This window comes from Opisthocomus hoazin, chromosome 7 (genome assembly GCF_030867145.1).
Source record: "Opisthocomus hoazin isolate bOpiHoa1 chromosome 7, bOpiHoa1.hap1, whole genome shotgun sequence".
In the NCBI taxonomy this organism is placed as follows: domain Eukaryota; kingdom Metazoa; phylum Chordata; class Aves; order Opisthocomiformes; family Opisthocomidae; genus Opisthocomus; species Opisthocomus hoazin.
Genome location: NC_134420.1, coordinates 65,403,718 through 65,428,851, shown reverse-complemented (window position 1 = coordinate 65,428,851; position 25,134 = coordinate 65,403,718). Strand labels below are relative to the sequence as shown.

The 25,134-nt window shown below is 47.3% G+C and overlaps 1 protein-coding gene across 1 annotated transcript in view; it reads left to right on the top strand.

Annotated features, from left to right (window-relative positions):
* RTN1 (reticulon 1) overlaps positions 1–25,134 on the top strand; it is a 125,940-nt gene that overhangs the window by 48,409 nt on the left and 52,397 nt on the right. Inside the window, exon 2 of the mRNA XM_075426780.1 lies at positions 20,848–21,585. Within this exon, the coding sequence (XP_075282895.1) occupies positions 20,848–21,585 (738 nt within the window). The remainder of the gene's footprint in view (positions 1–20,847; positions 21,586–25,134) is intronic.

Below are 25,134 nucleotides of genomic sequence, written 5' to 3'. Positions count from 1 at the left end.
CCATTGGGGTGAATGTCCCCCTCTGAACCCCGCAGAGGTGTGTGGGTGCACGCAGCTTGGTTTGAGGGGCAGGGGCCAGGCAGGCAGCCCCCACTGCCACCTCTGCGCTGCATGTTCCTTGCCTGAGAGCTAGCAAAGGTGACTTCTCCTCCACGTGCCTGGGGAGGTGATGCTGGGGTTGCTGGGCCCTTCCCTGCAAATTAGGCTTGTGGCTTTGCCAGAATGACACCATTTGTTAGGCAAATTTCTTCATTAGGAAGCTTTCTAATCTCAGACATGAGCGACACAGAAACTCTCCCTGCCCCCCAAGCACTGAGAGCTGAGCTGCATTGCCAGTCTCTGCAGTATGCTTTGCTTATTTATCATTCATGGCATCATGTTTGTCTTATGACAAATGAACTTAATCACAATTTTCACAGTGGAATACACAGGAAAATACTCGGGATAACCATAGCTGCAGGTACAGAAAACCAAACTTAATTTAGAAAGGATGTACAGGAACAGTCTAAGCAGCTGAAGAATTGAAATAATCTAATAAAAAGACCCAGTTAAATATAATTCTTCATGCTGGAACAATAGCCCCATGAGATAGGATGGTGCTCAGATTCTGCATTAAACTTTTTTCTTGTATGCTTAATGCTGAAGCAAATTGTTATCATTATTTGTTGCTGGAAAGTGTATTCGGGTGCTGGGAATATTTTTTTTTTCCCCAGTGTTGCACAGTGGAGAAGTGTAGGAATTGCAGATCATTTATTAATGCTCTGCTCCATTGTAGTCTTAATCCCAAACAGATGGGCCAGGATGCTCTGGCGAAAATTCTGTGTGAGCATGCTGACTTGCAGAGAGCTTTCCACTTCCAGTACGGCAATGCAGAGACTGGGCCAGGGCACTGGGTGTGATGGTGATCCAGAAATGCAATTCCAGAAATTTTAGAGTCTGAGAGTTAATCACTTCAGCTTGGGAGAGAAAGGGGTGTGCATGTAGGTGTGTGTGCACATATATGCATACATGCATATGGATGTGCTTGGAAGTATAATTTGGTTTTGATTCTTTGAGATGGTATTTACGGTGTGGCTGTGCTTGCTAGGCAATTGCTGACAACTGCTTGTTTTCTTGACACTGACAGTGCTGTGTGCTTCCAACTTCTGCATCATTTTGGACCCTTAATATTTTTCTTCCCCTCATGATATCAGAGCAGAAATTACAATGGTTGAATTGGGAAGAATAATGCTTTGGAATCTAGCCCACCGCTATCAGTGTATTTTTATGCTACTTCAGCCCAACAAAATAATGGTGTGAGCTGTCTGAACTGCGCTAAAATGCATTTCTGCATGTAGAAACATTGTTAGAGAGTGGCTTAAAGTACCTAGCACTAAAGAATGATTTAGGGCAGAAAACAGAAGAAACTTCCCAGAGTGTGGCACCAGGCATCCTAGACTCTGTGAGATTTAGCGTCAGGGTGTAGAAAGCTTTCCTCAGGAGTCTAGAGACAGTAGTTTGTTCAGTCTAGCAAAGTGAGAGCTCCAAGGAAATGATTGCTTCCTATAAATATTTTCAAGGGGCTAAAGCTGATGCTGACAGAAGAACTAAAGGATGCAGGCTGGTGATGAATAAAGTTAGGCTGGAAATTTAAGAGACTCCTAAACACCAGAGCAGTCATGTCATGGAACATGGGTATAAGGAGTCAAAAGTCAAATTGCTTTTTAAGACAGAGGCTGATGTCCTGAAGAAGGCCATGTGACAGTGTTTACCATAAGGGAAGGAAACAGCTCTGCTTAGTGATCCAAACGTACCTCACTTAGAACTTTATGTTTTATTGCAGACTGGCTCCTTTGCCCAGGAAGTGTCCTTAAAATGTGTTGGAAAGTAGCAGGCCTCTGTGTGACTGAGCAGCTTGCCTGCAAAAGTCTGACTCCCTGGTTTAAAGGTGTTGTATCTGGAGATTTGTCTCCTTTGATGACCCCAAAAAGTGCAGTCAGGAAGCAAGGTCATGGAGATGCAAGTCACAGTGGGGCAGGAGAGGGCAGGTGCTTAGGCGCTTACAGTGTATCACCTTGTGGTGCACAAGCTCTACCCCCTTGCGCGTCTGGGAGACATCTACCCTGCTTCCACTACCCCCTTTGAACAGTGTGTCCTGCCCTTCCAGCAACATGGGTAACTGCACTCCTGTGAAGTGGTGATAGGAAATAGGTTTATTTTTGAGGGCTGAAGTGCTGGTGAGCAGAAGGGACCTTCACCCATTTCCAGGGTTGGAAGCAAGACGCAGATCAGAGACATCCAGGCTCCTTCTTTAGCTGCGGCATCAAGGCAGACTGTGTTTGAAAGTCTGCAACAGCAGTCTTTCCCACATCGCAAGTCCGTGAGGGTTTTGTTTCTGTGTTGCGCATGCTCTGCATGGACTTGTATGGGATGGATGACAGAGGAATACCACAGGAGAGACTGATTCCCATCTGGACACTTGTGTATTTTGTCCACTTTCTGCATATACATGATCCACTGAATTCACCAAGAGCGTGTTCTTCCAACCCTCAAGCAGCACTTCTGCATCTTCATAGCCTCTGCTGCTGAGCCACAGCCCTGCCTGGAGCTCAGTGCTGCTGCTGCTGCATTTGCGCCCATCTTCTCCCTCCTGACATCTCCCTATGTCTCTGGCATGCTCCTCTGGCCACGGGACACAGCCCAACCTGCTAACTTCATTATGCCATCTCTGCTGCAGTCAGGCCCTCTGGGGCTCCAATCCCAGAGGCTTAGAGAATGGACCAGAACTGGGAAACCTATCAATTTTTAAGCAAGAATCTGTATCTTCTGAAAGAGCAGTGGAGGGATTTGGGAGACTCACATTAATTTAGTGAGTATAAACTGTACAGGCACTCAGACTCTGATGCACATTACTGATGTTTTTAGTGTCTGGGCTCTCAGGAGGATGCATCTCTGTCAGCCCAACTGCTATAACAAGCAGTTGAGTAAAGTTGGATTGTAGATAGACAAAAATCTTGTTTTGTTTTTACCTCTCAGGCAGTGAAGCCTCCACTGCTGTCTTATAAAATGTATCGAGGTCCTACTTTATGCACTTCTAGGTGAATAAGGCTGCATAATTTAGGCAATCGGTAAAATACAGCAGCCAAAGGGAAGGAATGTGTGGGTAAGTGGATAATCGAAAGATGGTTGTGTGAGTACTGCCAAACCTTGTTTTAGCTCCTGTGTCTCATCTTATCGCTGTCCCCAGCCACCTCCCAAGGGTGGGGACAGATGCTTTTCAAAGCAGGCTGAATGTATGGTATAGTATGGTCAAATTGCACATGGCCTAGAGAGGGTGCTGGGGGGTGGGGTGGGTAGAAGTGGCTTTGTGAATCTCCATATGCTACTATTCCATGCAGAATCACTCTCCAAACGTGGAGTTAGAGCAGCCTTGAGGCAGGGCTAAACTATGTTAGCCTCAAGCAGCCCTAAGGGGGAGAAACTGGAGCTGATCTTTTGTTGGACTCAATCCCGGCCTTCCTTGTTGTCCTACCTAAGAAGGGATCAGTGGACTCAATCCCGGCCTTCCTTGTTGTCCTACATAATAAGAAGGGATCAGTGGCTTATACAAACTTCTGGGTTCTTCCACCTATGACTGGAAAAATCTACCTCGGCTGATGCTTATAGTGAGGGGCAGAGCAGCTGTAGAGTGCAAGGAACAGGACACAACAGCTTGACTGAGTCAAGCACAGAGATGATGCTGGGGGGAAGGCTCAGCCTTAAATCAGCACATTTCTGCCTTAAATCAATCCCCTGCTTGCCCAGTGCTTCCCACTGCAGCCATGTTAGCCACCAATATCCCAGCCCTGCTGCTGAGGATGGCCGCACAACAGCAAGAGCAAAGCCTCCTTGCCTCCCTGCTCCCTCCAGTAGCGGGTCTGTGCTACCCGAGGTCCTCACTCCTGATGTGGAACAAAAATAGCATCAGACTGGTGCTACTGAACCTGTCACAGGCTGTTGTCCAGCAGACTGGTGCACAGGGCACAGGATGGCCGTGGTGCAAGAAGGAACTACCTTGGTCCAGGCAGCAGGACCTGTACAACGGTTGTTGACCATATTTCTCTTCCTTCGTGTACATACTGTTCCTCATGCCTTTTGCTGCTTCAGACTGGAAGAGCTCGTTCTCTGCAGGAAGGCAGATAAAATGCCTGAGCCATGCAGGGCTCGTGGCCACCACCTCCCCGTTCACTCCCAAACATCCTCTCCTTCAGCTATTCTATCCGAGAATAGCTGCTTGCCACAGCCTCCTCCGCAGGAACAGAGTTATTTATTCATAGGCATTGGGTTTGCTCTGATAGTCTTTCTGAATTTATTCTAAAAAGAGATTTGCCTTGTGCCTGGGAAATGCCTGTCCCTTTCTCCAAAATGGAAGCGAGAAAAGCTCCTAGTGTGTTTTTGTACCTGGTTAAAAATAGTGTCCTAGAAATGTGTGATGGGTAAATATGAATGAGGGAAGTGTAGGTTGAATGTAGTAACCTTCAGACTGTACATACAGACAGGTATGTGTGTCTATCCTACAGTGCTAAAATTTCTTCTATCTCTTCTCACCCATTTCATGCTTCTGTCTCTGCTTTCTTCTCTACCTCTCGTCCCTTGTCCCCATCACTTTAATTCTTCTGCATCACTCTCCTTTAATTCTCACTCTGCTCTGCCTGTTTCTCTCTCTCCTCCACATCGGTGTCCTTTTCCCCCTCTGCTCTCCACCCTGCTCCCACACAACCCATCTTATCCCTCTCTCCCAATACCTGTCCCTGTTTTTAGCACTGGGCTCTTCTCCCCATTCTCTGTCTTGTCTTTGCATCCTTTTCACTTCCTTCCTCAGCTGTTTCCTTCTCATCATCACAAACCAAAATATGCTGGGGATGTTCTGCCCCTGGGGCAGGCAGGTGCCAAAGATCTCTGGTGCAGTTTAACCACCTGGTGCAGAGATGGCCAAAACCTGTGTGTGAGGTGAACAGCTGACTTGAGAGCTAGCTGAAAGATGTAGGAACTGGGTGAAGTGGGCTGGGAGATGAAGCGTGTTGCATCAAGGTAACCACCTGTATTTAGGATGGAAAAGCCATTTCTGCTCTCCCCCTTGAAGACTAATCTGACCTTGGTTTGCAGCTCGCATGAGACCCAGCTGAGATGCCTTGAGGCAGGTCCAGGCAGGAGATAGGGGCTCTCAGTCCCCAGAGGTGGGAGCCTGGCCTGGGTTGCAAGCACAGCCTTTGGCTTGGGAGCAGGGATGGCAGCCAAGGGAAGTGTTTCATTGCATCCTGGAGGCGCAGATAGGAATATCTCACCAAAGTGGCTGTTTACACTTGTCATCTTGGTCAAAAGCCGGCATAAAATCCTTAAGCCTTTATCTGATGTATTTAAATGGATGAAAACACTGAAAATGAAGAGTCTGCCCATATGTTGTGAGTGCCTTACAGTGACAGACCTGAATGTTTATCCACATGAAGGCCCTTTCACACTGCAAAACAGTGTTAAATGGCTTCAGGGCAAGTGGAAGTCAAGCCAGTAAGGGCATAAATAGCCTGTCGCAAATATTCTTCATGCAGTTTCCTATCCTCAGCTTCTCTTATCTCTCCTGTTCCCAGTTTTTTAAAGGAGGAAAACCTTGATTATTGTCTTCAGGCTATTTCAGATCAGGCTGGGAGCTGCGTGGACCTCAGAAGCCCTTTTTGTGTTACAACCCCATGGCTGATGTGGAGATCTGCTGGCCTCATGGGCAGTAAGAGATGCAGCACCCAAGCCATGTGGCTTTTGGATAAGAAGACATCAAATGCTATTTTAAACTTCTTGAAGTTGCTAATTTGTTGTGGAAAGCCATTGCCTAATAGATTTGTTCTATTTAACTGCTGAAACTCAGTTTTCCTCTTGGAATAGGAGTTTAGAGGAAGAATGCAGTGACTTGTGTTTTAGAGCAATGTGAAGGCTGGTTCTTCCTCCCTCCAGTCCATCTCTGTCCATCCTCAGCCCTACATTAGCTTAATTTCATGTTTGCTAAGGAATGTGCACTGTTCTAACATTCAACATCAGAAAAAAAGTTGATTTTTTTTTCAGTAAAAGGCAAAGGTTCAGAAATGTCTACTGCAAAATTTCATCTCTGCAGGGTCATACTCTAAATTCTTGTGAACAATGGAGGGGATAAGGTCTCAGATTTTCTTTGTGTGCTTGGGCTAACAAAAATGCTTGTTGCCTGCATTTAAATTAGAGCATATTTTGTTCATTCACTTCTGGAAATTGTGTAAGCAAGTTGCTGTGAAGAAGCAGCTTCAAACAGCAGCTGCTTCGAACAAGCTGGGCCAGTTGGAAGTGCGGTGAATATTGCTTTTTGCACTCCACAGCTCGGTGCTGCAGCTGACAGAGCTGGGGAAAGATAGGGCATGGTTAATCCACTGCCCAGATCATCTGCTGTTGGGAGCTATGGGGAACAGAAAGCAGTGCGGGCGAAGATGGCTATTACCCCTGCTGCACAACTCCTTCCAATACATGGGCTTTTGGGACAGTGATTTCTAATAATACTCAATAGGATGTTACTATAGCAACTATACGATGTGGTGAATAATTTCATGGGCTTAAATCCAAAATGTTGGGAGCTAAGATGGGTGTGAGCATGATTTAGGACTGCCTGTGAACTTCGGTCACATGGGTTCTATGCTGAAGTGATTGGACTTTGGAAGAAGTTAGGGAAGAAGATAAAAGGTGCTTCTCTGCCCCTGAAGGGAGGTACCAGCCTGTTAGGTGCAGCTGGGTGGGGTAGGGAAAATGAAGGCCACCCTGCAGAGTCCCCCCCATGCACTGTGTTGTGCATGGTTCCATGAGGGACCCTGATGCACAGCATTTCACTTTGATATTTGAAGTTGGCTGTAAACCAGATCTGACATTTAGCTTCAGGTCAAATTAAATTGATTTGGCCTAGAATGATTTCTATTGGCTTGTTTTTGTGTTTCACTAAAAAAAATATAATCTGTCACAGCTCAGTTCCAAGCAGAATTACTTCCCTTTAATTTTCTCTCTTCCCAAACTGAAGAGTCTCTTATTTTGCCCAGATTTCATCTGAAGCGCTAATGTACAAGAGGCAAAATTGGTCTATCGATAGTGGTGCCAGAAAGAGACATCTGGAACCTGCTCCCAGGGCAGAGCTGGAGTCCATTCCCTGCTGAGGCCCATCCAGGTGTGTTCTAAAGGGGAGATGGTGCATGGGCACACCATGTGCTCCCTATTCCAATCCTCTGCCCTTTTCCATCAAGAAATACAAAATTAGGCTACATGTCAAAGGTGTATCTTAACTTAAAGCCATTGCTCTTTTTCCTCCCATCCTCTAAGACTGTGACTAATTCCCTCCTTTCACTTGTACTGGTACCTTGAAAGTATTTACAGACTCTGATCTTGTTTTCCCTCTCCCTTCCCTATGATATAAATTTATCTCTGTTATTCCCTCCTCCAGACTGGTCTCAGGTGTCTTGGCCTCTAGTGCTTATGTCACCAGCATCTTCTGTAGCTTCTCTGCATCTTTCTGTGCTTTTGCTAAATGAAGAAAATGAGCCACAAAAATACCAGGCTCCTGGTTCGTTTGTAGCAGAGGACAAGCTACAGATAAATGGGGATTCTCTTCTCCCTGCCCATCCCGGTATGGGGTGTTCTTTGTTTTATGTTGCAGGGTTAGTCCATGGGCTCTTATTTCTTTTGCTGTCTGTTCGTGGGCTGCCTCTTGCCTCCATCCATGTCCTGCCTGGGTACTTAGTACTGGCCATTCTGCAGCACTGCATAAAACCTTGGACTCTGGGATTCTGCCCAAGGGAAATATGCTGCATCCCTGGGCATAGTGTCATCCACTGATGCATTTACACTACCCTGGCTGAGGCTTTTAATGCAGTGAATGATTAGCCGGTATCTGATACTGCGTGTGAAGAACTCAGGACATCTTAGGGTCTTAATTCCCTTATCACTTTATCCATTTGACTGATTTCCTGTACATACATTACTAGTTGATTACCAGAGAGGATGCAATACCAAAAATACAAGAGAAAGTAAAGTTTCCCACACTCACTACTTTTCCTTTGCTTCCTAACACCAAGCTTATAGCCAAGAAGGCTATTAGAATTTTTTTTTTTTATTTATTTTAAGCACAACCTAATGTTTAATCTTTGCTAGTAGTTGTGCTCTCCCAAATGCCCTTGGGCTCACTGTGGTAGACTCAAAACGAGCTTTTCTTGGAGAACATACTGCTTCACTTGCCTTGAAGTTTTCTGGATGCCCCCTTCTATCTCTTTGAAAACACAGCAGAAAAACTGCTTGCCATATTTGTTTTTTCTCTTTAGACATGTTTATCATTTTGGCACAAAGCTTTGGGTGAATTAGCAATATCTGCAGAGTTGTTCTGTCCAGAGCCTGATTAGGAAGATGCTTTCTTCTCAGATGAAGCACTCTACCTGGTGTATCTGCTGGGATGGAAAGGTCCTCGTTTGTGATCATAGCTGCAAATCTGACCGTCGTTTAGCTGTCTTCCAAAAGTAGCTCATACATCTTTAGCAGATGTGGGTGAGGCAGTGGTGTGTGTGATAACTGCTCCACAAGAACTGCTTTGGCAGCACCGTCGGCACAGGAATGGGAAGTCAGGCAGAGGAGGAGAGCTCTCTGCTCCTGCCTTTCACTGCAGCTTCCACAGTTACCTGGCAGCTGACCCTTCCCATGTGGCAGAGACTCTGGGAAAGCTGCACGAGGCATCATGATCTGGGTAATTATCCCCAGCTTTCCACTTGCGAGGCCAAATACCAGGCTGTGCTGCTGAATGCAGAGAGAAGTGCCTGTCAGAGAGCTTGATCCTAGCTCTGCTGTCAAGCTGCTGCCCCCCTCCTGCTTTAATAACACACAATAATTCCAGCAAATGGTTGGTTTGAATCAAGGTTGCTCTGCCACAACCTCAAAAACTTTCAGCAGAGCAGCCTCTGCTGTCTTTAAATCTGCAGAAGGCTGCGATTTAGCCACCAACTCTGACTGTGGGGGGAGCTGGGTCCCCTTGCAAACAGCAGAGACATGATTTTGCCTTGGGGATCCTTTGCTTTTCCAGAAAAGCGGTGATCGGCAGCTGCCTGCCCTAGAGCAAAGCAATTGCCCCATCCCTGCCCTGCTAGATGCAGCAGGACGGAAGAGGGCCAGAGCCAAAGATATCCATGTCCTAGGCTTCCTTAACCCATGAAACAGTGGGTGAGTCTGTGGTGCTGCCCATGGGGCTGCCTGCGTAGTGTGCATGGACAGCGGGAAAAGGAGCTGCTTCTTTCCCCCCCAGCTTGGGGGTATCCAGGAGTGAGGAACTTGTGGGTGACGTCCACTACAGAGGTTCCACATCACCCTTGCAAGCCTTCAGGCTTTGAAAATGAGAAGAGGTGGAGAACTGCTGAGTAAGGAAGGAGCAGGAGCTTCTCCTGGGCTTTCAGGGAGGGGGACAGTCCAGCTAACCTGTGCTCCTTGAAATCTTAATTATGCCTCTGCTCAAAGTACAGACTTCAGACTTGCTGGCTAGTCTCCTGGGTGGGCAAGTACTTTTGGTGTCATGTATTCATGGTCAGGAAATGGAGTGGTTTGTAGTTGTATTGGTTCTTCACTCAAGTAGAGTAAAGGGTGGGATAAGACTCCAGAAATGTCCTTCAGGAAGTGAGATGTCCGGGGAGGATTTTTCCTGTCTATGCTTGGAGTAAACTCATCTTTTAGAGGGGAAGAGACATAGTGGCAGCTAAATAAAGGAGAAACCTTGAAGGAAAGGACATTTATAGAATTAGTTATAGCACATATGGCCTCATCCTCCTTAAGCAGAAGCTAGAGCCAGCAGGTTGATGCTGATTTATGAGTGCAGTGGCTCTGCCCCACATTCTGCACTACTTTGAGAGGTTTAACTTTTAATATACTTTTGAAAACTTTTTGATTGACTTTCAGATGTACCCTTGATGCCCCCACCTTCTAGAAATAGAGAGAAATCATTTAATGTGCAAGGAAACTACATTAGCACTTGGATCGGAGCCTACTGCCTCACCTGCCTAGGCAGAACCTCTCTGTTTATCTTTTTTTTTTTTTTTAATCTTTTCTGACACTGCTGTTGTTTCATCACTCCTTGAAGTTATATATTCTGGATCCTACTCAATTCTGTACAGGGTCTTTTCTCCTAACATTTCTATTGCTGCCAATAAAGGTAGTCACCAGGAGCCAGCATACGCTGGTCCTGTGGTCTTTCTAGCACAGGTCATGTTGTGATGGGAAAACCTTGGGTAAAATGAGAGTTAGATGGTGATTTTTGAGCTCTGTCTCTTTGCCTGCGTCAGCGTCACTCTGCCGTGTCCTCTCTGACCTAGATTTCCCTGCTACCCCTTGGGCATTAGATTTGATCCTAATTTGTGGCCAGACTCTTATTTGTTGGCTCCCAGGGTCTCGTACTTCCTTCCCTGGTGACAGTTTTATGCAGGTATAACTCTAGTTCCTTTGGCGGAGTCACTCCTGATTTACCCCAGCCCCCAGTGCCTGACAGCTGGTTTTCTCTCTGAATTACCATGCATGACACATCACTGTAGGTGTTATGCATTGTCACAAAATTAATTTTCCTCTCGAGAGCCCTCAGTGATTTCAGCTGAACTTTGTTGCAATTGCCTCTCTGTCTCCCTGGAAGATTCATGCTGCAGGGGTAGCTTCAGCCTTGGGGGATGGGGAGCCGAGCCGAAGTGCAAGGCGACCCTTTCTTCCTTTTTTTCCCCTCACTTTTTAATAGCTGGATTCTATGAGATGTTGCAGTCATGTGGCATAGAGCGTCCCTCCAGATGTGTTTCAAACTCAGACTTGTATTTCAGCAGAAGCCCTTCTCCAGTACTGGCTTTTACCTCCCCACTGCTGAGCCCTTTCTCCCTGAGTGTGGAAGAGCCTGAAGCTGTAGGGCAGTGATTTCTGTCCCATGTTTATTGCAGCATCAAAATCAGCTGCTGTTGGCATTTTTCTTGTTTCCAGGCGAAGTTTGACTCTGCGGCTACGCGGCTGTGGCTTGCCTTACAGCAACTGTGCAAAGCTGAGTTTATAAGTAACTGTGAGGCATCCAAGGTGGGGCTGGATGTGCCTGTGGCAGGGGCCTGGGATGGGGGCTGGGCAGGGGAAGAGGGTGTGTTGGCAGGGAGTATTGAAGAACAACCTGGTCTGAGTTTGGAAGGTGAGGGACTGCTTTGTACCAGTCTGGGGGTAAAACCAGCGAATAGCTGAAGTTCCTACATCATGTTTGAAATGGGATTTGGGTATTTTAGAACTTAGAGGTGAATGAGACTTGGCAAAACACATCCAGGTTTTGTGAGATACTTCGGTGTCTAGTGCTCTAAAGGGAGTTGGGCCCCGTTTCAAGTCAGTGAAAAGCATGATTTAGGTGCTAATTCACTTAGTGCTTGGAGTATTTTTGTCATGGAACTTGGTAGACTTGGATTATTGCAGGGGAAATGTGACTACAGTGAAATAAGAATTAATTATTCTCATAAGCGGGGTTTAATTATCCTTGGCAAAGTGCATTTGATAGGATTTTAGGCAGTACCTTAGTGTCGCTGAACCCTACTGACCGGTCATGTTATTCACAGAATCACAGAATGTTCGGGGTTGGAAGGGACCTCTGTGGGTCACCCAGTCCAACCCCCCTGCCGAAGCAGGGTCACCTACAGCAGGCTGCACAGGGCTGTGTCCAGGCGGGTGTTGAATATCTCCAGAGAAGGAGACTCCACAACCTCCCTGGGCAGCCTGTTCCAGGGCTCAGTCACCCTCAAAGGGAAGAAGTTCTTCCTCGTGTTCAGACAGAACTTCCTATGCTTCAGTTTGTGCCCGTTGCCCCTTGTCCTGTCGTTGGGCACCACTGAGAAGAGTCTGGCCCCGTCCTCCTGACACCCACCCTTCAGATATTTATAAGCATTTATTAGGTCCCCTCTCAGCCTTCTCTTCTTCAGGCTGAACAAGCCCAGCTCCCTCAGCCTCTCCTCGTAGGAGAGATGCTCCCGTCCCCTCACCATCCTTGTAGCCTTCTGCTGGACTCTCTCCAGTAGCTCCTCATCTTTCTTGAAGTGGGGAGCCCAGAACTGGACAGAGTACTCCAGATGGGGCCTCACTAGGGTAGAGTAGAGGGGAAGGAGAACCTCACTCGACCTGCTGGCCACACTCCTCATAATGTATCCCAGGATCCCATTAGCCTTCTTGGCAGCCAGGGCACACTGCTGGCTCATGGTCAGCTTGTCATCCACCAGCACTCCCAGGTCCCTCTCCACAGAGCTGCTCTCCAGCAGGTCCGCCCCAAGCCTGTACTGGTGCATTTGGTTGTTCCTCCTTAGGTGCAGGACCCTGCACTTGCCATTGCTGAACCTCATCAGGTTCCTCTCTGCCCAACAATGTGATTCCTATCACAGGAGTGAATACCTGCTTTTTTCCTGAACCAGATTTTTGTTAAAAATTACTAAATGATATTTGTATAATTTTCTGATAATTATGGAGATTTGCTGCAGCTAAACTTCTAGCAGGAGCTTTTGCAACTTTACGGATGTTTTAAACTGTTCTTGTGCTCCTCTCAAGGCACTTTTTTCAGTGTTCATGATTTTTCATGCTGTCTAGATTACTGGGGAGGGCTGTCACAGACCTTATACCAGGGTTTTACTGCCAGGTCAAATTGGAGACTATTTATTGAACCAGAAAGCCTGGAGGGCACATGGGGCTGGGAACTGCTGAATCATTTACTATGGGTTGACTTTGCGCACCAGCTGGTTGGCTTTGGGGAACCTGCTGAGCATCGCCTGTCAGATGCTGTGAGCCCTGCGGATGTCCATGGGAGCTGAGAATATTCAGCATTACCAAACCAGACCCCGCTCCTCTCTTTGACTTGGCTTGGTCTGGGATGCACCAGAACACCCGCAGTGTCTATTCAGTTGCAGCAAAAAGGCAGACCCTGGTACCTCTTCAGAGCAGCGCCGGCAGGGAGACGATAGCTGTTGTGGTGCAAAGTCTGTGACAAAAAAAAGAGGCTGTTAATAGCCTGCCGGGATGATGGTGCCAGCAGCGCAGTGCGTCCTGCATTCCCCAGAGTGGATCTGTTTTAATCTTGTTAAAAAATCATCAGTGTTTCCTACGCGTCCCTCCTGCAGACAGGGCTGTAGCCCTCCGCAGCTGAGCCCAGGGTCTGATTTGTGTCCACGTGGTTTTTGGAAGAAACCAGAAGTCAGCTGGGGCAACAGGAGAAACCCCCAGGCAGGGTCTCGTGAAGCCACATGGAAGGACTGTTCTTCTGTGTAGCATGATGGTGACCTGACACCAGCTGCTGGGGTGAGTGTCTCAACCAGGCAGCGCCTAAACTGCAGCTCCTGCAAGTGTGAGGGCCTCCAGGTTTTGGAGACTGAAAGTAATTTGTCCCTCCACTCCAGCCTCTGTGCTTACTAGGAGGTGATGAGTTGCTAAAGGATGCTCATCGTCAGCAGCCATGGTTTTTTGGGAGCTGGGATCCCAGCTGACCCCCCCGCCCCATATATATTTAGCACATGGAGGACTGAAATGGGGGAGCCCCGGAGCTGGAAGCTGCAATGCCTGCTTACAATAGATGGCTAAAGTGCTGGGGCTGCAGGCTGCAGTAACTCCTATCCTCTGCACATTGACCTGGAGGAGAAGTTTTACATGCATCAAAGCATATCATTAACTTGTTTGCATTTAGGACTTGCTTTCCATCTCTGGCAGGGTGAATCAGAAGTCACTCCAATGAAGTCAAAGCAGTAACAGGAGCATAAAGAGAATGAAGCCTGGTTCTTCCACGCTGTCCTTTTGTCCTCGTACCTGTGCGGCAGACGGCACCCGCCTCGCTGCATGGCGACATTTCCTCCGGCTGCTGCAGGATCTCAGGGGGAAGGATGATTAACTTGCACAGCTCATGCACTGACTCACTCGTGTCCCCAGGAGCTAAGGCGCAGAGCTGTCAGCTGCTCTGAGACAGCGGGGAGCAGCCTTCTTGCTGCTCTGAGTTTCCCCAACACATTCAGGACCCACGCAGAGAACCAAGGGGAAATAATAATAGATTGGGAACATGTATCTTTCCGATACATCCGGTTTTCTTATAGCATCTGTTGTGCCAGTGAATCCCAAAATGACTTTCGGAGTATGACCATTCACGTTTGCGAATGCTGTGACTTGCTGAGTTGTACCGCAGTCAGGATCAGGAGAGTTCTAGTAGAAAAGAAGCTGCTAACCTGTGAAGTGGATTTGCAAATCCTGAGCAAAAACAAAGAGCACCATCTCCTGGCAGCTGGGAATAGCTGGCACCACTGCCAGGATGCGTGCCTGGCGCAGTTCTCTTGGAAGCAGCTTGCTGCTCTCTGCATCTAACCTACAGCATCTGGAGGTGGGATGGCTCAGGGCTGACAGCTGGCTCTGGCGATGGAGAAAGGCTAATCCAGGGGAGACTGAGTGTTGCTTTAGTGCTGTTATCACCAGCATGGCGATGCCTGCACTTGGCATGAGGGGTCTTCAGCTGTTTGGCTTTCAAGCTTTACCTGAGGTGACATATAAGTGAGGTTTGCATGGATATTGAAGTGTCATGGGTTAGAAAATTCATGGAGGAGGGTCTCGTAAAATTGAGAGCGTGGCTCACAAGTGGTACACTCAAATATTGCTGGGGGTAGCCAGCCTACTTCAAAGCACTGAGTGATTTGGCATGGGGCTAAGAGATGCCTCTGTTGCTTGTGCAAGCTGCCCTTGCCGCTGCTGGGAGTGGTACTAGCAAAAGACATTTGGAAATCTGTGGAACTTTCCTGAAGTTTGAGGTTAGACTTGAAATCAAGCAGAGAGGAAGAAACAGCTTGGTCTGGATCTAAGAAGATAGGGTGTGCTTTGAATTTGGAGACAGACTTTGGGCTGCTGGTCCATGTGGTCACCGTAATGAGATATGCAAGTGATAAAACACTGAACATCTGTGTAAAGATGTAGAAGACTACAGATGAGAACATACTAAGGCGATATGAGTTTTAAAAAGGAAGGTGACTGAGCTGGGAAAGTAAAAAGAAACAATGATGTGTCATGTATCAGGGTTAAAGGAATAGGAAACAGTCTTTCTCTTTTTTTCTCCTTTTTGAAGGATAAGTTAGGAATAAAAAGAAGCCACGGTCAAGCACGGGCTTCTTGCTAGTGGCTGATGGCAAAAATGTAAATTTGGTAAAGAAAAGGCAGGACTGTTTAATAGCTAGTTTTGTTGTGTATTTGGAAAAAAGCAGGAAGTTGCATCTATCTGATCATGGATGAACAATAAAAATGAAGGAGAGGTTGGAATATAAGCTGCTGATGTGGGGCTGGGAAACAAGGCCTCTGCTGGTCATCAGAGAGGACCTCAAGCTGTGGTTTGGTCTCCAGATACAGATGTTTAAGTGGTGGCAAGTCTGGGCAATGGGACTCTCCTGCATCACTGTCAGGTGCAATGGGAGCCCGTGATGTCTCCTTGGATTTAGAGTCAGCCTTGCTATGAAATTAGCCTTTCTATGGCAGAGGGTGATTATAAAACAAAAAGCTTGGCAAAGTCCTCAGCCCCCTCCTTGAGCCTTTAAGACAATGTAGGATATCATTTTTTAAGAGCCAGGCTTTAGTCTGAGTGCTGGAAGTCACTGTGTATCCCTGAGCTCTGCAGTGCCTTTGGGGGTCTTGGAGCAAAGTCACTGTGCTGGAAAATGCTAGTTGCTCAGTTTTGGCCTCTTTGTCTGAAACCTCAGGATAACACCTAAAGGGTACTGGGACTTGGGAGTTACACATGGCCTGAGGGACCCTCTAGCATCATTTGGGGCCAGTCAAACAAGAGTGCACCCGTTGTTTCTGGGACTCTGCTCGATATTATTTCCAGTCACTAAATTTCCAAAGGTCAGTGATTGTCCTAACAGGACAAGATGGACCCCATTGCCGGGAGGCTGTGATCTGCATGGGCATGGGGGAGAGCTGGGGAGACCCTGCTCCTGGGAGCTGGCAGCCCGGCAGCACTGGGGTAGCTGGATAACGACTCCTGAGGCTCAATATCCAAAGTCAGAGCCAACTATTTAAAAGACTTACAGGAATTTGCTGGAAGCGGCTTGCTCACGCTATCCTGCTTTTGTCCGAAAAGGTCGCTGAAACCTTTATTCCTCCAGTTGCAGCCAAAGATCCTTCCTCTTGTCAGCGCAGCTCCAGGCTGTAAAAATAGCATCATCTAATTAAAGATTAGTTCCCCCTCTCCTCTTCTGAAAAATTAAGAATTCTGACCGAATCACTGACATAATAAATACTGAAACTTGCATTGCGGTGTTGCCAGCGGTTGTGCAGAACTAAAATTTCATGTCGTTCTGTGTCAGTCTGTCGGTGCCATTGAAGGTCACCACAGTTGCAAGTGAAGACTGAGAGGCAGGTTAATGTGGAAACTGGTTATTGTATTGAAAACTGAACATAATATTCTGAAGTGATCGATTTTAAGAAGACTGAGCTTACTCTAGTTGGGGGGAAAAATAATTTTTATTTAAATTAGCTCTTTTTCATGTCTATTAGCTTCAGCTAAGGTTTTGTTTTCTCTTCCAGTGTGCTGCAAGAGTTCAGCTTGCATTGATCCAAACTGGGCTTCTGCTGCCTTTCTTAAATTAAGAGTTACTCTGCGTGGAACCAATGATTTCTAAATGGTTTCTTGTGTCAATTGCTAAATAGCTCTAAATCCAGCTCTGTAGGAGAGGATTTCTGGAGCATTCACTTACTTATTCTGAGGAAACAAAACAGTCATTTTCAATTTCTTTTTTCTTCACAGTTAGGGAAAACACATGTAACTTGCTGAGCATCTCAGCTGTGCTCAGAATGATTGAATCAGACCCATTACTTCTTAGCTGGTTGCAGGAAGTGAAATTATTTCCTGAGGGCTCATATTGCAAGAAAGCCTGACTGCTGCTCTCAGGCACTGAATGGCTTTGCTTTACCTGAATTGGCAGGCAAGTTTTTGGGCACATGTGGGGGGATGTGCAGATTAAAGAACCCAACCCTTTGTAACAAGGGTAAATTCAGACCTGATACTGCCATCCATTACCAGTCCTATTCAAGGCTTCTCCTTCCCACGGATATTGAACTAAATAAAGTTCAAGTCAGAGAGGGCAGACTCTGAATACACCATTCTTCAGCAAAAACCTGCTCAGCTATTACAGGTTTCCATGTCTTTAATAGCCAGCCTAATAGCTGATAGATTCACACTTCCCAAATAAGAGGCAGTTTTACCGATGGCTTTAAATCATTCCCTGTGGAAACAGAGAGTTGCATTAAATCCTAGTAATTAGGCAATTTCAGCTGTCTTCAGCGCTTTTGACTCTTTGGTTACCTTGAGAGTTGGGATCCCTCTGTGTCCTGCTGATGTGAACCCTCTCTCTGCTCACACGTGCGCATGGACATGCTCCCACACCCTTTAACTCTTTGTCTTCCCCTGAACCGTGGTGAGAAATGCATTTTCTGGTTTCATCACAGAATCATTATCACAGAATCACAGAATATTAGGGGTTGGAAGGGACGTCTGTGGGTCGTCTACTCCAGCCCCCCTGCTGATGCAGGGTCACCTACAGCAGGCTGCACAAGACCTTGTCCAGGCACGTCTTGAATATCTCCAGAGAAGGAGACTCCACAGCCTCTCTGGGCAGCCTGTCCATCATTATTTGCAAAACCACTGCAGGAAAAATCCCAAATGTTTATGATCAACAGTGAGTCCATTTTAAATCAACCCTTGTGTTGACATCTGCTACAGCATTGGTTTTGTACTATTTGAAAACATGATGTTTCTGTCAATGACTATTTTGGGGTTATTTATAACATAAAGAATAGGATCCTATTTTGTTAGACTCTCTGTATAACGGTGGCTGTCCTGTCAGCTCTCCTGGCTTGCTATAACTCCTGCTGTGAAGCACCTGACACAAATGCATTAGAAACCCTTCCGTTGCTCTATCGATCAGCATTACTAAGTGCTGCAAATGTGTGTGCATCTGGCACATGTATACTGTGGACAAAGCAAAAATGAAAGCTGCAAACAGCATCCATGAATATTGGTTTGAAGGCAACTTCAATCTCCTTTAACTGTGTTTGTTCTCCCTCTTTACTAGTAATTGTGGGGTATTTGTAGAAATGGAGTTTTGCTTGTTGATGGTGTGATTGTGCATTTTTCATGAGCGCCCAGAGCAGAAAGTATTGTACAGCCATCTTGACCTCATCCAAAGCCACTCAGGATCAAGGGGACTTTTCCAGTGAATTCAGTGGACTTTGGATCAGACCCAGTAGGCTCTGAGGAATCACCTAATGAAAGCACAGCCCTGAAACCCTGTGATTTAGACAGCCACTCACGCAGCACAAATAGCAAATTACAAACAGCAGATACTGGCAGCAACAGGCATGAATAGTCTGTAGTCAGCAATTCACAGCCTGAAATATGTTGGCATAAACAATGCATCAGATAATTCCAGCTAACCAACACATTTGTGAAAATCCAAGCCTGTTTATGGATAATTTTCAAAAAGGCAAGTTCAGCAAGAAAAAGAACCTATTCCTCTTTGCTTACTGATCATTTAGAAAAGTTTTTTGGGTGTAAGCTGTCCTTGCGAGGCGCTGGATGACCTCAGGTAGGACCTGATGTGGGTGCTGGGCAGCCCAGCTTAGCCTTGATTCTGTTTTATTTTCACTGTGGTTTTCTGCTTAGGCTCTGTTCCCATGTACCTTTGCTGATGACACTGAGTCATTTGGAGCAGTGAGGATGAGTGCTGCATGCAGCAAGTTGCAAAAGGATCATGCAGCAAGTTGCAAAAGGATCTTGCAGCTGTGAGTGAGCTGGCAGGAAAATAGAAGGTGAAATTTAGAGTAGTTAAATGTAAAGTTACATACAGAGAGAGGAAAATACTGTCCCAAATTCACATGCATAGGAAATACATCCACAGTGACCCTCACCACTGCGAAACAAGATCTTGGCTTGATCATAAATATTTCTACGGAAAGTTCTACGCAGTGCTCTGTAGCAGTAGAAGGGCAAACTGAAGGCTGTGAATGATGATGATGATAATTTTTCACCTGCTAGCTACAGCACCCCCCGCTCTGTGCTCTGGTATGGCAGAGGCAGCTGCTGTGAATCCCTGGTCATGGGCCCTTGAGGTGTGGGGATGGAGCTGCCGTCAGCATCGTGTGTGCGGTAGCAGGTTAGCAACGAGGGGAGGGAGGGGGGGGAAGCAGCACCCAAAGTCAGTGAGGGTGGGCACACAGGAGCGGTTAGCATAGGTGGGCTGAAAAGCAAGGTGTGGCACTTCTGGGTTGCTGTTTCGATATGCTACCACCTTTCCCCTTGTAAAAGGAGGAGTGTGCTGTGCCTGCCCTAAAGGTGCCCCAGGGAAGAAAAGTTGCTTGCACTTTATTGTAGCACTAAGCGATGCAAAAGTACAGTGAGGGAAATAGTTGTTCTGCCTTTGTGCAGGCCTTGGGTTGTTCATGTCAAATCCAGCAAGGTTGTGCAGTAACATAAAGCCTGCAGCTACACACTGAGCAGTGTTAAGGGAAAAAAAAAAAAAAATTGCTTCAGGGCTGCATGTGCCTATTGCATGGAGAGCAGTGGGGGAAAAATAGTTGCGATGGTATTTAGAGATGGTATCAGACGTGCAAGGAGAGAGAAACTAAGCAAATGCAAGTAGCTCAGGGGCTTTCACGCTGACATTTCCAAGCTTCTGGCTTTGTAACTGCAGCAACATCCCTTTAACGTTACTGCTGAGTTTGCATGGTGCGTGACAACCTAGGACACAGCCCATGTGGAGCAGGTCAGTTGTCCCTCATCCCTTGCAGGGTGATGAGCAGAGCTCGGAGAAAGCCAGCTAGCCTCTGCGACACAGCGTGCATCAGCGCGCAAGTGGTTAGCTGGCTGCCGCCCTCCTGTAGGCACCATCTCCCACAGACATTGGCTTTGTTCCTCTGCATCCCCATTCCCTGAGTCCCTACAAAAATTTGTCTCCCCACTTCCCGCCTCCCTCATGGGGGATCTTGCTGTTCCCGTTGTCGAGCTGTGCTTTATATTAATGCTGCAAATAGAGAGTGGCCATTGTTTGTAGTTTAATTAGCATCATCCCCAGGAACTTGACAGAGGGAATTAGAGGTGGTGTATGAAAATGATGTATGGGCGTGGGTCGAGGTTTAACCACTTTCATGCCGGCACACCTTGTAGATGATGTATGCAGGATACAGCTTTCTGGGCATGTAGAAATCACTAAATGTAGATGTTTAGTCTCTGCCCTGGTGTTTCACAAATTCAGGGTGGCTACTCTTAAAAGAGAAAAGGAAATCTAAAGCTGCCTACCAACTTTCTATCTCAATTTCTGTCCAGCAGTATTTTTTTCTTAATGAAAAGTTTCCTTAGAGTAAAACTCCTCCAGTTCTCTGTATTAAAAACAAAAAAATTGCTCAGGATTGTTTTTGTATTGGATATAAGATACATTTTTTTTTAGGGATATTGGATGTCGAGCCCCTGAGTCGGATTGTGAGGGAGGTTGTGGGATTGCCATCACTGGAGGTTTTTTCGCACAGGCTGGGCAAACATTGACTGGGGACTCTTAGCAGCTGTCAGGATCGTTATAGCTATTTTAAGATACAACAGCAGCTGGAAGCCTCGTCTGACAGATGTGCTGCTATGTTGCCCAAAGGTATAGTAAGAGAGAGTACCAAAGAGTTTGCAAGCAAAGGCAAGCCTGGTGCACAAACCGAATTGAAAACCAGCGAGGAGTGAGTAAGGCTTTGCAGAAAGACTGATGCATGCGGGCACTTGTCTCTTCACTGTGCGTTGTTTTTGTGTCTTTGCTTTAGGTGTCACAGCCTCATCGCACCTCTTTGACTACGGCTCCACTGCCAACGGGGGTGACAGCTCCTTCTACACCTCTCTGATCTCGGACGTCCACTACACCACCCCGCGGGACTCCACCTATTTCACGAGCATTTATCAGCAGGAAAACAGCCCCATTCCCTGCTCGGGCAGCACAGAGGGGTTTAACACGCTGGGGCATCCTGTTCAGGATGTGACTGGGTTTGAGTCCCGTGGCTTGTTTAGCTCAGATTCAGGAATAGAGATGACTCCTGCAGAGTCTACTGAAGTTGATAAAACCTTAGCAGATCCCATGAAAGTAGAAGCTTATAAATACATGGACATAAGTAGATCAGAAGAAATAAAATACCAAGAAAAACATGACCCTGACTCGGAAGATGAGAGCCCAGGCCTTACTGATAAGTACCATGGAATACCCACCAGCTCCAGCCATGCTGCTGAACCTCAGCAGACGGCTTCGGAGAGTGTGAAGGCAGCCAAAGAGCAAGACTCACTTGAAGACACAAGGTCTGGAGATCAGCATAGTGCCTCTGTGGTTACAGCCCCTGTCAAGATCACACTCACAGAGATAGAAAGTGCCGGGGAAGCTGCCAGCAAAGAGTCGAGCCCAACTCAGCTGGAGACCGGCCTGAAACCAAGCAATGAGGTGGTACCAACAGTGACAGTGTCGGAGCCAGAAGATGACAGCCCGGGGTCTGTCACGCCACCATCCTCTGGCACAGGTAATGCTGATGCATGGCACGGGGTTTTTTTTTGTATTCAGCGAAGGGTTGCAATTGTAGCTCTGCATGTTGGGAGAATTACTGTGGGTTTGCGGGGTGGGTTTAAGATGGTGCAAGCAGACATTAATGGGTCTCCATGGCTGGAGGTGTTTCTGCTCTGCTGGGGCACCACTTTGCATTGCTGAACTGAAGGAGGCTGCGAGCTGTGCTACCCATCACTAACGCACTGCCAGGGCAGGCTGCCCTTTCTGTGTGAAGAGAGGGGAAGGCAGGGCTGGGATCCACAGAAATAAGTTGCCGAGAGCTGCTCAAGAGCATGGCTAGGGTCAGATCCAGGCTTGCGGAGCCCGGTCCCCGTGGGGATCACTCCTTGAGAGGAAGTTGTGAGCTGGTGGGTGTCATTGCGGGTGTTGTCAGCCAGGCAACGGTTTGGGCTGGATCCCGGTGGTTTTGGGGTCTTTTTGTCACTCTGGCTGACCATGCTCCCCAGAGGAAATGAGGTGTGTGGGACCACAGCACTGCAAATGTCTGGGTTCATTTTTTAAAATTCTAATGGCTGTTTGAACACCTCTTTGCTCTTGCAGAGGATAAGGTTAAATTGTTAAAAATAAGTGCTGTTTTCAAGTGAAAGTGCTGCTTTTAGAAAGTGCTGAGGAGGGAAGTGCTGTCACCTTATTTGCAAAGGGGAATGGAGGGACAAAGTGGTGGTCTCTTTTAAAGGCTCCGGACTTCTATTGGGGTGGCACCAAAATCCCAGATTTATAAATTTTCTTATTGTCTGATTACTATGGTAGTACATAATATTTATTCCTCATTTTCTCTATTATACACTGTTAAAATATGAAAGTAGCATAGTGTTTTAAAAAGCAATAAAGCTGTGTGACAGGAAACAGAATTTTCAGACTTGAAATTAAATGTCAATGTCCTGGATCAAAACCTGTTGACAATGAACATCTCCAAGCTGAAATTTCCATTGCTTTGATGGCATCTAGAAGTATTTAAAAATCAACTAGAATTTCCTTAAAATGGCAGTTTGGGATTTCCATCTACACTAATACCTACCCTTAGAGGAATACCTAGTTCCTGTCCAAAACTGAGTGTGCATTTGTATACTTTCACACACAAAAAAGAGATAGAAAAAGTCCACTGCAGCTGTGAGTTTATCCTGCCTGCACCACCCAGAAACTTTAGATAACAAACAGACTTTAGATTCTCATTTTTCTTCTTTTATTTGACTGTATGACATCACGCGCTATTCTGAGACACGCTGGTTTTTATCGATTTACACTTTTTGCACTGCAAGGTAATTAACTTCAGGCACGAATTGTTATTTATTCAGTCCTTGGCGACTGTTCAAGGCTGCCTTCGTGACACTTGATAACTATCCCATCAAAAGAGCTGAACAGTGCGTGGTTCAGCCTCATGACTGCTGCCTTACTGGGAGGCACTGGTGTGGCTGACGTAACTGCCGGCATGGAAATGTTCCTCTCCGTGGGCAAAGCTGATCCCCAGCACTGCCCAAACACCCCTGGGAGGTGACGCCGCCTTGCTTCAGGGTGCTGGAAAGCCAGAAGCGCTGCTTATCTGTCACGTTAAGGAAAGAAGCAGGCGTCTTCTTTTAGGGGCTGGCTCCCACAGGGTGTTTTCTCTGGATTTCCCTCCTTTCCCACAGCTGGGGACACGCTGCACTCAGGCTCCACATTCATGAGCGAGGAAGAAATGTAAAACCTGCCCTCGCTATTTCTACCCGGTGACCCAGCAAAGTCGTTGCTCCTAGATACCCCTCAAGCATCCTGGCAAAGCCCCCAGTTCCCCCCTGCTTGGACTTTTGAAAACAGCTTGCTTTTGGTTACTTGCCGTCATCTTTCTGGGGAAGGAAGACGCGATCTGTTCATACGCTGCACTGGTGCTGAGAGGCGGTGGGTATTTATGTACTTCCCCTTGCCAGCGGTAAATATGACACCCTGCTGCTGGCCACAAAGGACATTTTTGTTCACAAGGTAAATGCCGTGGCTGAGAGTTACAAACTGCCAGCGCAGGCAGGAGCGGAGTGAAGCTGAGGGACGGCGTGTTGCTGCGCTACGAGGGCTGGCGGTCACATGCCCGTTTGGACACGTGCCGGATTAAGTCATCGCTCGGGGAAAAAATGCTTACATGCGGTAATGCAGGAGAGCGGCACGGCTCACGCAGGCTTCCTGCGGCCGGAGAAAAAGGATGCACAGACTGCTGCTCAGTGCGGCCGATACAGCAGAAACCTCCCAGCATCTGGACAGGAGTGTGTCATAACAAACACCTCAATCATGCAGCCATCATCTGGGTTGCAGGAGGACTTTTTCATGTGAGAGATGTGTTAAACGAGAACTGTTTTGTCAGAGCAGCTGCAGACATGCCAACAATACGTGCTAAAAATTGCTGATCATGTGTATTGGCGGATGCACAAACCAAAATTGCTTGGAGGGCTGTGGGGAGGTTTTCTCACCTATCTCCCAGCAGGACTCCATGGCCCGGGTGCTATCATTGAAACCTCCCGGTTTACCTGACCCATCTTGGGGAAGCGTATGATCAGGAAGAAATCAACTATGCTATTGCCATGAGAAATTAAGTCAGGAAATATCTAGAGATAGTGGTTTTGTCCCAGGTCATGTCTGACACAATCTGTCTCACCCTCTGTTGCAGAAGAGCTTCCAGAGGTGGCCAGCACAGCTGGGTGGGCTTGGGGGACTGACGCTGGTGGCTGCACCCAAAGCAGGGCTGAGCTGAAGGTGAATACCCCCTGGGAGTGGGTGCAGGTCAGCTCGGGGCTCCCCTCACCTGCAAGTGAGGGGCTGGAAACCTCTCCCCAATTGCCCTGCGGTCTCCAGTTGTGTAGGTGCAGGCAGCATCAGCAGGAGGAAGCTTGGAGGTCTCTTTTCCTGATGGCTTTCTCGAACCTGCACCACCTGCAAAGCCACTTAGTGACCCCTGTCACATGAAAAATGCTATAAAATCAGTGAATGAGCACTCGAGAGTCCAGAGGACAAATGTCCATGTGTGCTTGATGGCTCTTCCAATGTGACTAGGAAATTCATCCTTCCCCCCTCCCCCCTAAAAAGGAAGGGTCTTATATATGGATGGCAGTGATCTCTGGGTCAGTGAAGTGCAAGGCTGAAACGGGCGATCAGGAGGCAGTGCTGGCCAGATGCCGACGGGGGATCGGGTGCAGACTGCTGCTGCTGTCCCCCTTCGCACTGATGGGCTGGGGTGGCCCAGCTGGCCTTGCTGCCGATGCATTAGATGTGGTCTGGGTTTGAGGCTTGCTGATGCTCTGGGAATGATCAAGTGAAGCCTGTTCCACATGCAGTAACTCCAGACAGCTGCTGATGCACCTCACGCTGCCTCTGTCACCTCTTATTGTGAGCACTTTACATGCAATTTTACTTTCTTTGTTATTTCATTACAAACTCCCGTGTGGTAAAGGGGCATACAGGGAGGCAGAACCGGTGGGAAGTGTGGTGCTGGGTTCCCTTCTAGTACGGGATGTGGGCTCCTTGCTAACCCAGAGTGACCAGC